At 41.2% G+C, this 14,589-nt stretch overlaps 1 protein-coding gene across 1 annotated transcript in view; it reads right to left on the reverse strand.

Moving 5' to 3' along the window:
- Positions 1-14,589, reverse strand: part of TNKS (tankyrase) — a 264,386-nt gene that overhangs the window by 114,810 nt on the left and 134,987 nt on the right. Inside the window, exons 4-5 of the mRNA XM_019521853.1 lie at positions 13,098-13,134; positions 12,158-12,233 (exon numbers count right to left, since the gene is read on the reverse strand). Of these exons, the coding sequence (XP_019377398.1) occupies positions 12,158-12,233; positions 13,098-13,134 (113 nt within the window). The remainder of the gene's footprint in view (positions 1-12,157; positions 12,234-13,097; positions 13,135-14,589) is intronic.

A 14,589-nucleotide genomic window follows, 5' to 3' on the forward strand; every position in this document is an offset into this window, starting at 1 on the left:
AGCCCTGCAGGGGAAGTGATGTTGAGGGGTAACCAGCATGGGTTCGTGCAAGGCCGATCCTGCCTGACTAACCTGGTCTCTTTCTACGACCAGGTAACAAAGAGCTTAGATGTGAAGGAGGAAGTCGATATCATCACCTTGGACTTCCAGAAGGCCTTCGACAGTGTCCCACCCAGGTCTGGTGGGCAAGCTGAGGGACTGCGGCATTGACGAATGTACGGTCACATGGGTGGCAAACTGGCTCCAGGGTCGTACCCAGAGGGTGGTGGTGGACAGGTCGATGTCGACCTGGGAGGGTGTGGGCAGCGGAGTCCCCCAGGGCTCGGTCTTTGGGCTGGTGCTGTTCAATAACTTCATTAGCAACCTGGACGAGAGTGTGGAGTGCACCCTATTCAAGTTCGCTGATGACACCAAGCTGTGGGGTAAAGTGAATACACCGGCAGGCAGTGAGCGCATCCAGGCAGACCTGGATAGGTTAGAGAAGTGGGTGGATCTGAACAGGATGTGGTTCAACAAGGACAAGTGCAGAGTGCTGCACCTGGGGAGAGGGAACCAGAATTATGGTTATAGGTTAGGGGCTGACCCTCTCAGCAGCACAGAGGCAGAGAGGGAACTTGGAGTCAGGATTGACTCCAGGATGAATATGAGTCGCCAATGTGGCGAAGCAATAGGCAGAGCCAACCGCACCCTGTCATGCATCAACAGGGGCATTACTAACAGGTCCAGAGAGGTCTTGCTCCCCCTCTATGCGGCGCTGGTCAGGCCGCAGCTGGAATAGTGTGTCCAGTTCTGGGCGCTGCACTTCAAGAAGGACGTGGAGAACATGGAGAGGGTCCAGAGGAGGGCCACTCGTATGGTTGGGGGCCTCCGTGGCCAGCCCTATGAGGAGAGGCTGAGGGACCTGAATCTCTTCAGTCTCCGCAAGAGGAGACTGAGGGGGGATCTTGTGGCTGCCTACAACCTTATCAGGGGCCACCAGCAGGGACTCGGGGAAAGTCTGTTCACCAGGGCCCCCCTTGGAGTCACCAGGAACAATGGCCACAAGCTGAGGGAGGATAGGTTTAGGTTAGATATTAGGAAGAACTACTTCACTGTAAGGGTGGCCAGAGCCTGGAATAGGCTTCCCAGAGAGGTGGTGCTCTCACCTTCCCTGGAAATCTTCAAGAGGAGACTGGATAGGCACCTGGCTGGGGTCTTATGACCCCTGCCACCACCAGTGCTCCTTCCTGCCCATTGCAGGGGGTCGAACTAGATGATCTGTCTACGTCCCTTCCGACTCATTGATTCTATGATTCTATGAGGGCATAGGCCCTGCTCCCAGAGCTGCCACATCAGCCCAGACTGCAGCCCAGTGCAGCCCTGGCCCCGCACACCCCATGCAGATCCAGGGGAATATGCTGCTCCCCCCACCATGCCCTCCCAGACAAGCGGCAGGAGCAGCAGTGTACAGTGGTGGGAGTCACTGCCCCTTCCCTCCCTGTGCCCTCACCCCCACCCTGCAATGAGCCACAGCTCAGTCCTGCGCCTGCCTGGATCCAGTTGGCCAGCACTTGCACCTACCCCAGCCCCTCCCTCACTGCATGGGCCCTGATCTGCCCTCCACGCCCTTCTCTCCCCCATCCCCTTCCACCACAACAGACTTACCAGCTGGACGCAACTGTAACGAGCATGGTAAAGGAACCAATGTCCCATTTATAATGCTGCTCCTATGGGAAAATTGGTTCCAACTTAGGACATTTCAACTTAAGATGAGGTTTTCAGGAACCAATTGTGTCGTAAGCCTGAGGACAGCCTGTACTGTAAAAATTTAATTTATTGAGAACTATTTGTTCACAAGGTGTCAGGGGTGTTAGTTGTAGCTGTGTTGGTCTAACTAAGGACATAAGCAGACAAGGTTCTTTGGGTAAATCTAATACCTTTTATTAGACCAACTAAAATAGTTGGAAAAATTCTTCTTTGCAGTCTTTCAGAGACAAACTTTGTAAGCTTTCTGCTGATGTTTCATCTGTCTGAAGAAGGGTGTTTCTACCTGGAAGCGTGTAAAGAAGAATGTTTCCAACTATTTTAGTTGATCTAATAAAAGATACCAGATTTACACAAAAAGCCTTGTCTGCCATTTGTTCATAACAGCACTTGATAAGTGATAATTTATGCAGTTTATAATTTAATGCTTTCATAAACCAGATAAGTGTAATTCACTGTTCATCTGTATGACCAATAAGCCTTGAAAAAGAAAACAAGAATTTCTTGGACTTAGTTTTAGCATGTCTCAAATGGTCAAAACACCCCATAGAACTTTGTGTAGACAGAGACATCTATTAGATAGCAGTTTTAAGGAACAGAGAGGTGCATCACAGGCTTGTTGAACTACAGCTGGCAATCTGCTGATCTAGAGCATGCCATTATTGTTATAATTTATTATTAACATTAACATATAACCATAAATCTTCATGTATCCCCACTGTAAGAACTATCTGATAATCTACACATGGAATTATCCTGAAATAGGTATTCGGGATTAACTCCATGTGCAGAAAATGCACATATTCTGAAATGTGTGCTTTTTTCTAGTTTAGCTTAAACTACTATAATTAAATTAAAAATATATTAGATGTCTTACCCTAGAATAAGCGCATCAATTCATGGAATTAATCCAGAATAGTTAATCTGCTTTACTTTAGATTTTATTTCATTCTTGATTAATTTTCACTTATAGACAAGACGTATAGTTTAATAAAAATACCTGGCACCACCACCAAAGCAACAAGTAAGAAGAAATATTCTTATTACATACCAGGAGGCTAGTATAAGCTGAGTAAAGATAATGTATTTAACTACATTTAAATATTTAAATCAAATATATTATGCATGATCCATATTTTAAGAAACATAGACACAGCACATCCAAATATTCAGACATACCCTTGGGGCACAGTAAAATAAACTCATTTTCAGGTAATTTTTCACAGGTCTTTCACTGTAATCTACAATTTTTGTCTATCCTGAGCCACATATCAATTCTCCCAAAAGTTAAACAATGCTGTTGCTACTGTAAATGGTATTTTAATACATGCTATAGTTTCTTTCCTCTAAAAGATATTAATTGTTCATTATTTAGCTTGCAAGGGATAAGAGTGTGAATGGTCTGGCCCATGGTTAGAGTCAAGATCTGCAATGAGGATATGAGAGAAGATCAGGACCCAAAGACAGGAATCAGGACACTAGCAGAAGGTAAGCAGCCAAGTTAACAGCCCAGACTCAAGATGAGAGTCAGGAGCCAAAGATAAGAGGCAAACGTAGGAACCAAGACGTGAATCAGGGGGCTAGACAGAGGCTTAGAGAAACAAACGCAAACTTCAGTGTTGAATACACCTAAATCTTGCTGCTTAAAATATCTGAGTTATTGCTCTCAGAAACCAAGTCTATAAGGCAACCAAGGCACAGCTGCAAAGGCTGGCTTATCCAGCTAATGCTTCACTGCTCTCAGATGAGTGAGACAGATACTGGCCAAAGCTGGCTATCTGCTTCCCCTGACATTCTGACAGTACCTGCCCCTCCCCCTGCCCCCCTCAAGATTCCCCCTTGGCACTATCAGAATGGACTTATCAGGGTGCTTCTTATAGATCGAGCATGGGGACATTTTCTGCAGGTTTCCAGGAATAGTCTTCTGCTCAACAACCCTTCTTGTCTACCAGGTAATGTAGTTTTTCTCAGATTCTCTTGGAGTCCAGGATCTGCTACATGTTGAATTCTTCTCGTCTTTCAGCAGTCATTGCTTGGGTAGTGGAGTAGCATGGCCAGGGAAAGGAATTTTGATACACAGTGAGTTCTGACAATCTAAGAACCTTGAGTATGGCTCCTTCTCAGGTAAAGAGATGTGCTCCTCCCAGAGAAGGATGCCATCCTGCAACTGGAAGATAGGGTGGTGATGAAATCTAGCACGCTGGCAGCATTTCAGTCTGCAAGGGGCTGGAGGAAGTGGGACACAGGGGGCACCATGTGCATGTACATACATGCATGTGGCAGCCAGGCAGGGTGGAGAGCAGCTCCCCACATGTAAATCTATGGGGCGGAGGGGGGTGCATAGACAACATGTCAGTGGGAGTCTAGGGGGCCAATTTGTGCAGGCACAGGGCTGCAACCTGGCTGGACCAGCACAGGCTGGAGCTGCCTCTGTGGCCCAGTGGGTGGGTCCCAGCGTGGGAGGATGAAGCGGGACAGCAAGACTAGTTGCCAGCAGTCAGACCATGTCAGCAGAGTACAGCCATGGCCTGGTGCACAAGCAGCTAGCAGCAGGAGGTGGTGAGGGCAGCATGCTCCCCCCTCACCATCCATTACTCCTTGTGCTGATGGCGCGATGGCTGGTTTGGAGTTTATGGTGGTGGCAACAACCAGTCTTACTGCCCTGTTACACCCTCCCCCCCGCGCTCCGACCCATCCACTTCACCAGCAAAGCAGCTCCTGCCCATGCTGGTCTGGCCAGGCTGAAGCTCTGTGCCTGAACAAATCTGGAGGGGGCACGTGCCATGCACACCCCCCACACACCCACTCACCAGCCCCACACTGCGGGGCTGGGGCCTGCCGGTCAAGACTGGCTATCAATGTTTACAAATGGGTCTTGGTACAAAAAAGTTAAGAACCACTGGTATACAATGTGATTTAATCATATTAAAACCATATGCATACTTGGATATTGATTATCTATATTACCCTTATTTCAAGATAAGAATATTCTCCAAATAAACAACCACAATCTGATTTATCATGTCACAGAAACCATCACTAAACTCCAGGGTAATGAACAAACTGAAGGGCATCAGATATTTCAAGTCTCTATACCTGGCTAGGAAGACCAGTTTCCGCTCACTCCCCTCTTAAATGTAGATCTGGTTGTAATCTCCAAGGAGATTCCGAGTGGCTAAATGGCTAACCAATGGCAAAGTATATGTATTCTTCAGAGTGACCTTACCAAAGGCCAACTAATTGACAGAAGGATGTAAAAAACCATCTGCTATGGAAAAAAAAGTACTGGGGCCCCAAATGGGGAGATAAATCCAGTCTTAAGATTCTCCTCTCCTCAAGGCCTTGAATTCAAGCTCTGCAGGAGGGTGAGAGAGAGCTTGGAATTGGGCTGAAGATCAATGGGGTAATAATATGGGGAATGGGGTGGCAATTAGTTAGCTAGTTTCTTATTGAAAGAATCTGCCAAATCCAAGTACTTAGCTATTTGAGAGCTGGTGGCAGGGTTTTGGGTAGCTGGTCTTTCTAAAAGCATTGTGATGACTTGGAAGCCATCCTGGAAGAGACCAAACAAAAAGTTCAGAACCAAGACAGCAGGCTCACTGGCATTGTACAGACTTGAACTGGAACCCAACTTCTGCTGAACAAGGGTTGTAGAGCAAGAGCCAGTGTATGCCCAGGATGATCAGGAAGTTTGTGGCATGGATCAGACCAAAGTAAAAATTCCCAGTGGACCTATGGGAGAAGATAGCAAGAAAGGACATCTGCCTTACAACTAGGCTTGATGACAGTAAGGACCTATTGATGGCCTTTATCATGTTAAGGGTAGCCTTACACTGTACTGGCATACAGTAGATCCTAACAAACTTCATATCCATAACAAATTCCAGAAGCCCCAAAGTTGATGTTCATGGCTGGAAGTCGTCAGCCATGGCAAAATGCCAAAGTCAAAGGAAGACCTGTAGATGTAGTGGAGTTGCCTCAATATGGTGGATGCACCCAAAACATCAACACAGATAAAAAATGGGAAAAGACTGGGCTTTGGCTTAGACCCCTTCCCTGCAACTGGCCTTGGGAGTTTCCTAGTCAAAGGATGGGTCAAACTACTTCTGAGGGCAGAAGAAGGTGAAGTATCCCAGGTCCCCAAAGCAGAGACCAAGGCCATGTCCACAGCCCCAGCTCTTCGCTTCAGTGGGGAGCTGACATTATGCTTACTCAACATGCATTAACTCAGGTGCTGAAGCTCAAAGCTTGCTCTGTTTGGATCCCTGGAGGGGTGGGGGCAAGAGGAAAGGATGAGAAGAAAGGTAAAACTTCCCAACATCCCTCACAAGAATTAAAGATTCCCTGTAGATATTACTAGCATTTCAGGACCACAGTAGGCTCTAGGCTACTTTCCCTCCACATATGTACTATATTGGGGATGACCCTGGGTGCAGGTTGCTGCTAGTCATCAGCCTGTATAGGATAGGTATCCTCTGCAAAACCAGAGTTCCTAATGTGCACCTTCTATATAGCAACTACAGAGTTTAATTTATCTACTGCATAGTAAATTCAATAATGAGGAAAGGTGAGTAATTAACTGCACTAGTTAAAAGCACCTGCATGTCACATGCATCGGCAGTGCAGCATGTCCCCATGCTGAGAAAATAGTGGGCGGCACTTTGTACTAAAGCACACTGAATGTGTTTTATTTCAAAGCACACCGCCACCATTTCTCAGTGCAAAGATGCGCTGAGCTGCTGATACACATGACACGCAAGGCTGCCATAGGACATCAATTTATGTGCTCCAGCAGATTTTCAGTGCATCAGAGCAGGCTCCCCATATACGTGTAAGTGCCTAAGAAGACTGGTTGCTGGGAACTGATAAGGATGAGGGGATAGAAACTGGAAGCCAAGGAAGAATGGTGGCTGGTGGCAAAAGGGGTTTTAAATTGAGACTGGATGATGGAATTTGCATACATTATGATAAAATTTTTAATTACATGCTTACCTTACACTACTTTTTTCACTAGATACCTGCCCCATTCACTAGACAAAACAGACCTGCTCTAGTGACACATCTAAGATGGACTGTGAAGGAGTGTGCTGTCCATAGGACTCTGGCTCTAGTTGTCAAAGGAATGTCCATGCTGAATGAGGTGTAAAAAGGGTGTGCGTGTTGAATAAGGCAGGGAACTGCAAGAATACAAAAGATGATCTGATTTTTAAGGCTGCTGAATTATGCCCTAGGAATTAGATTTTCGTTCTGCCTCTGCAACAGAGTATCTATATGATGCTGACAAACACCTGAAATCAAACTTTTCACAGGTGGTTACTTCCCCTGTTAAAAAAAAAAAAAAAAGGGTCAATAGGCAAATATGCCTGGTGATATCACACTTAGTAATTTTATGCCACAGGGATCTGGCTATGAGAGACAGAGACTTATATATTCAGCAAATATCCCAGCCATAACACAAAAATGCAGTATTCTTCTCAAAATGTATAAAATGAGATGGCTCCATTTCACTTTATAAAATGGGCAGGAAACAAAGGGAGCAACCAGGCTGGTTTATATTGGAACCTATCTAGGGTGATAAAACCAATGTTTTTCTTAGGTTAGAAGCAACTCACTCACCTTTGGACTTCAAAATATCAAGGAGGTCACAAGCTTCTCAGAAATGTGTTTGCTGCAGAAGCTTCCAAAGTGTGATCAGTGGACTACAACATTATCTTAACTCCATTTGGAACCAGGATACAATTTATTATTTCTTCTCTTTCTTCATAGTTTCATAGATTTCATAGATTTAGGGTCGGAAGGGACCTAGTAGATCTTCTAGCCCGACCCCCTGCCAGGGCGGGAGAACAACAAAACCCCAAAACAAAAACGGGACTCAAATGAGTCCAGCCAGGTAGGCATCCAGCCTCTTCTTAAAGACCCCCAGGGTAGGGGCCAGCACCACTTCCCTTGGAAGTTGGTTCCAGCTCCTAGCCGCCCTAACTGTGAAGTAGTTCTTGCGGATGTCCAATCTATACCTCCTCTCCATCAACTTGTGCCCATTACTCCTTGTTATGCCAGCGGGCGCTAGGGGAAACAGCGTCTCCCCCAAACCCTTCTGGTCCCCCCTAGTGAGTTTATAGACGGTCACCAGGTCCCCCCTCAGCCTTCTCTTGTGGAGGCTGAATAGGTTCAGGTCCCGCAGTCTCTCACTGTAGGGTCTGCCCTGTTGTCCCCGGATCATGCAGGTGGCCCTCCTCTGGACCCTCTCCAAGTTGTCCACATCCCTCTTGAAATGGGGCGCACAGAACTGGACACAATACTCCAGCTGTGGCCTGACCAGCGTCACATTAGCATTTCTCTTCTCCTGTAAAAAATCTTTTGGCCAACATGTGTGTTCCAAAAAGAGCACACCACTCTCAGGACAAAATAACATGACTTTTGGCTGCCAATGACAAGTTTAGGAATCATTATTTTAAAATGTTTAACAATAGGTTCTGAAAATCCACCAAGACTTTTCTTCAAAATGTGATGAAGACATTAAAGTATACATTTTTTAAAAATGGGGCTGTCAAGAAGGTTCTGAATTTTCATGTTGCTGCTTAAGCAAGTGATCTCATTTTCAAAGCAGTTGAACACCCAGTAATATCTACTAACTTCAGTCTCTATCTTCTCCAAAGGACATAACTCTCTAGATATTATAACCCAATGTATTATTCAGTATGTCAGAATTCAGGGACTGGGCACAGTGCTATTTGGCCTTGAGACTCATTATGCATCTGAGATGTACTCAATATGGCTCCACATGAGCAAATCCCCTTTTCATAAAGTAAATAGTATGTCATATATTAACTTCTATAGTGATTTAACTGAAAGGACTGCAATGATGTCACACTCCAATGATTTCTTCAACATCCTTTTAAAATCAAAGCAAGAATAAAACTGTGGTAAAGGATGATTACCTTGTACCTCTAATAAACAGGATTTTTAAAAAGGGAACAACAGGGATATTTTAATAGAATTGATTTTTTGTGAAATGCTACCACTATATAATATTTTCATTTGTCTTGACAAGGAATTTATTATGTGCACGAACTACGCTAACACATTTATTTGCATAGCATCTTTATGCACTCATGAGCAAGCACCCTTACATATTCTGTACACATATAAACCTATAGTTAGCAAAATTAGCTTAAATGTTTGGGAAGATAGATGTTTCTGTGCAATATTCTTGCTTGTTTTACTCTATAATCATAACAAAACCCATAAATTACAGTTAATCTTTGTTTGCAAAGATAACCACAATCTTGGGAGCGCTTTAGCAGATGTGCTTTGTTTTGTTCTGTTTTGGTTTTGTTTTGTATGTGCTCTCATCTTTCTTCTTCTATCCTAAAAACACTCTAGAAAGTATTAATACAGTATCAATGAAGACTGAAGATTATCTTTTAGCCACAGGCAAACATCACCAGTGCAAGCTTCTCCATAGCACCAGGTTATCTGTTAAAACCTTGACCTGGAGGAACCACATCAAAGATAAGAAGGTACTTAAGAGTTCAGTCTCCATGTCCATTCTATCCTTGCCCCTTATGCTAAACAAATAGAGAGTGACAGAGGGGATATCAGTGCCAGCCACCATCCTGTTTATGATGAGGGCACCTACCCAGTAAGAACTGGATTCTGATTATCAACACATTTCACAAATGTTTCTATAATTAGAAAATAATTAAAGTAATTTGATCTGCACTGAAACCACAGAACTAATATTAAAAGAATCCACACCCTTCAATTCTATGAACCATGAAGCCCTAGCGGATGTCATATTCAAGAACTTTCCATTTTATCATTACATTCTACAAAAGAAATCCTCATAAAAATAAATAATGATGCAAAATACATGAATTTATAAATTGAGACTATAACAGTTACAGGTAAAATATCTGAAAATTTCTGCCAATAAATACAGAGAAATATAAATATTAAGTTACATTATGATAAAAGAAACACTCTGTGAGATCATTAGCTGCTATATAGGATAACTAGGTATATACAGCAATGGCAGTTTGGCTCAGGTGCTCATAATTTCTTATGCTATCAGCTCTAAATTTCAGGTAATTTGAATGGATTAAAAAATAAAAGTTTTTCAGAAATCTGACAAAATAATCTTGCACTGTTACTGGACCTCAAAGTCACATTCTAAAATAGAATACTTTTCAACTGGACAGCCCTATCCTTATGAAGAATACTTTATACTTACAATTACAATTTTGCACCCAAACATTGAAAATAATAAAAGTCTCAAAATAGTCTTGTCTGTGCCGGTGTCGATTTACTTTATTTAGCAGATAAATTTGGTTGGGTGTACACATTTCCATGACACTGCCTACTATGAAGATAAAGGATACAATCTTAATAATTAGAAGAAAGTCTTATCCTTTTCAAATGTACATCACAGTACAGGCATACTTGTGTATGTAGCGACATTTAAAAAATATAAGCTAATTTATTACCTAAACATCAACCTTATTTATCTGTGATATGCTTTTTTTAGTTTTGGACAGAATTCAGATTTCTACAAGAGCTGCCATACCATGTAAACAATGGAAACTGAATACTATTTTCTTGCATGTAATTTGGATTTTAGAGAACTAAAAATTCTAGGCAGCACAGGGAGTCATCTTCTTGTTGATCTGAGGCCAAAGGCAGACTTGAGACTTCTATCAGTAGCTACAGGGCCCAATTACTCACCCAGAAATGTACCGCTGTGCCTTAGTGCTTAACTATAACAAACTAGTAGTATATCATTAATATTAAACAATATTTTATCTAAGCAGTCGTGTTTTTTATTTTGTGTGTCATATATATATGAATGACACACAAAACAAAAAACAGGACTGCTTAGATGAATGGAACTAAATCCAAACCTTAAAAAAGTGCATCATACATAAAATTAAATAAGGTTGATGTTTAGGTAATAAATTAGCTTATATTACACAAGTATGCCTGTGTGTATGTGTGTGTATAATTCACATGTATAAATACACACACACAACCCATTTTCTACATTTTTAAGACAGGGAAAATGCACCATTGATTCTCATATCAACTCAAAAATAAAACAATGATTTCTTTTCATGGGTCTTAAAATTAAGCAGCTTGGCCCCTCAAGATTCAGAAGCATTCAATTATTGATAACAACTTTAAAAATTTAAAAGGATTATTCTACATCTTGTAGTTAGAAGACATTTAAAATTTTCTATTGTAAATGATTAGTTCTCATTTAAGAACTGCTACTCATGGCTATGCTGACAGACTTTACAGACATATTTCCAAAAATGAAGCAACAGTATAGTAGTCAACACAATGTTTACTTACTAAAGGCAAGGCTTGGGGTATTTTCCCTTCTATAAAACGTGGTCCAGACTGGTGGCTAGAATATATCAGCATATCTCCACTGACTTCAGTGAAGCTCTGCCAGTTCGTACGAGCTGAGGGATTGGGTCAGCGCTTTCATTACATCGAAAGATATTACACAGAAAATACTTTGAAGAAAAATAAGAATGCAAAATGCATGTTTTTTCAAATCCCAACTGCCTCTGTACCTGGATTAGCTCAAAAGCTTGAGAATCTGATGCATGGTTCCATGCAACATATATTTTTTTAAACCGTGTATATTAAAAACATTTTGGTATATACTTCAGGAACAGTCAAAGTTTGTACGCCTAACAGGCTAGACAGATCTGTCTGCTAATAGTGTGACTGTCTAAAATAATCACAAATCACATGACATGAATGACATAAAGCACAGAAATCAGACAGCTGCACATCATATAATTTACATGAACCTATCCTAAAAATCCCTGCCATTTATTCTGCCTTCGCCGTAAATGTCCCCCCCCGCCCCAAATTCCTGTCTAACCTTTATTTCTCTCCACATACCTAATAAATAAAATCACAGTCAACCCAAACAGCATAACGACAAAATTAAAACAATGCAGTAGGCGCTAATCTCATTAAGATGCTGTCATCTGTAACTTGGAGGGTATTAAGAACTGTGAATGCCAACTTCCGAAAACAACAATGCCAAAAACATGACCATATAGTACAGAGTGTGGTAGCGAGCAAACCTTTGCTTCTTTACTGATTTTTTAAATCTAAACTGGGATGCTCTGTTCTTCGTATGAAAGGTTGTACAGTTTTATTTTACAAACAGTCCAGCACCTGACATTTAAGAAAAGGCATACTCAAAATACATGGTTCACTGGCTCTGTTGATCTGTCACAAGTGCCAATATCAAGTACAGCAGCATTTAGTTTCATGGTGAAGAGACATTAATTAGAATTCAACCGTATAAACTGCCTTGGTGTAAACACCTGCATTTTGAAATGACTTTAAATATACCTTTCTAAAATGTTAAAAATACAGAATATTAACTTACTTTGCGCCCATCACTTGCATGGCAGTTCACATTTAAAGGAGTCAATAAAGCCATTAGTTTTTCTTCATTACCGCTCCTGCAAATGGGAGAGTGGAAAGGGAGACAGGAGAACAAGACATGTCTCTTTGTGAAAGATCTAATAAGGAGTTTCATATTAATATCCACTATGAGAATATTTGCCACTCTGTATGCGCAATATGTACCTGCCAAATTATCTCACAAGTGTTTTTAAACCTGCTGATAAAATGCAAAATATTCTTCTATTTTCTATCAAACTTACTACAGTACATCATGCAAAAGCATCTCTTAATATCCATCTTCAGCATTATAGTAAAACAGGCTAAAGGAAAGATTAATTATCTGCTGAAAGCCATCTTTTGAATTAAATGTTATCTATTATTTTTCAGAGCATATGTCTCGCAACATTCTAAATAGCTATAAAACCATTTAAAACAATACCGAAAGGCAAATACAGTGCAAGTGTAACTATTTTATAAGCTGTCAGAAGGAAAGATAAATGCATTTCTAGAATATCAGATTAAACTTAACACCTCTTGTTCAAGCTTTCCTATGCTGTGTTTGGGTAGGGAACAGCCTGAAAATAAGCTTTAAGACAGTGGAATTAAAAAAAATGCCAAAATACTCCAACAATATGTAATCTGCACCTAAAAAGAACAGTCGCTAAATGGGATTTCTAGCAGCTTAAGGCAAGAACTCATTTAATATTAACCTTATTACCACCATATTCGGGGATTTCAATTAAACAAACAGACTTTTGTATGTGACAGACTGTAAAGTAGGAAGAGATTTATGCTAATTAAGTGGTTTGTCTGCATCATTTCATAGAAAGGCAATGACAAAACGTTACAGTGTAAAAGATCCTTTTTCCTCTTCCTTTCCCACTCCAAAATATATGCTTTATATTATAAGCAGTACTCACCTAGCAGCTTCCAGGAGTTCGTCCTTCTTGTATTCACCTAAATGATTGCAAAATATCATGCTGTTAGCATTTGGCAGAAGACAGATTAAGAAATGCAGTAGGAAGCAAATACAGAATTAAAACAGAGAAGAGGAGAAAAAAAAAGAGCCCACACCCCGCTGGGTGATGGAGCTGTGACGTTAGCCAGCTTGTGAAGGCAGCATCACCAGTGCCTTGGAGACGGGCAGCAAATTGACGCAGCTTCTTGTCCAATCCTCAGATGAAATGGCTTTCTTCAGACAACCAATGAATGCTAAATCTTGTGTCCAGAAACACATTCCCTCTGATAACAGCATGCCAGCCGAAGACAATGTCCCCTCCCCCACTTTCCTATTCAGTATGTCACAGTATACTTGTGAAGCATAATAAATTCTGAGACAAAAGCAAGGCAGTATGGGTCTTTAAAAGGTACAAATTACCAGTCTCTGAGGCACTCACTAGTTTGTTTGAATGGTAATATTAAACTTCAACAAGTCCTTAAAAAGAGCAATAGCTCAGAGTAGTGCAAAAAATTAAAAAATATCAAAAATCCTGATCTTTGTTTCAGTCTTCAGGAAAATCTTACTTTTTACAAATATAAAATGTGGACAAAAGGGCATGAACATCTGGAAGGTGGAATTATAAAGCTTACACTTAAACATACCAAATATATCTGTAAATCATAAACTGTCAAATTTATAAAACAAAAACAAAAAAAGCTCATGGGAATGATTGTGATAAATGGTAAAACAACACCTGAATATCTTAAAAGCAGCACAAAGCAAAGACGCTATTCTGGCACATAAGTACAAATGAGTAACATTTCTAAGTTGAATCAACTAAGCTGAATCAAAATGGCACTTCCGTTACAAATTGTGAAGTGAATTTATATTTGGAATTTAGAAAGCTCATTTTAAAATACCTTCATAAAACCACTAAAAGAAGAATGTTTCAGCAACATTAACGGAGAGCTTGAAATGTTTAGTAGACATAGCAGCCAGAAGACTAATGTACATAATCAAAGGTAGATATGAAAAAAAAAATGGGAGACAGGTTTTTTCTCCATAAGTGAAGTACAGAATTAAAGCTCTATTGAGAACCTACACTACCGCCCTCCTTTGTTATTGATACCTAGTGAAGCTACCATTAACTTCAAAAAAAGCCATCAAGACAATGAGGCAACTGACATATTGAAAAACTCCTTAAAGATCAGAATTCCCCTTGCTCTTTACCTCCCCAGCTAACACCCATGAGTCTTCCCTCCCGAACAACTTACTGCTCTGACATCACTTACAGCTTTTCTAAGCAGCAGCAGATGACATTTGAATTGCTCTTTTCAACTTCATTACTACAGAAGAGCCAGTGAATTGCAGCAGCGAAAAAGGCTGAATACAGATATTCACTTCTACTGGAAGAAATTTCTTCCACTAGAAAATTAGCTTGGGTGCTGGGCTGTACACATGTACTTCACAGG

Source organism: Gavialis gangeticus, unplaced genomic scaffold (assembly GCF_001723915.1).
Source record: "Gavialis gangeticus isolate Ggan-Ray unplaced genomic scaffold, GavGan_comp1, whole genome shotgun sequence".
NCBI lineage: Eukaryota > Metazoa > Chordata > Crocodylia > Gavialidae > Gavialis > Gavialis gangeticus.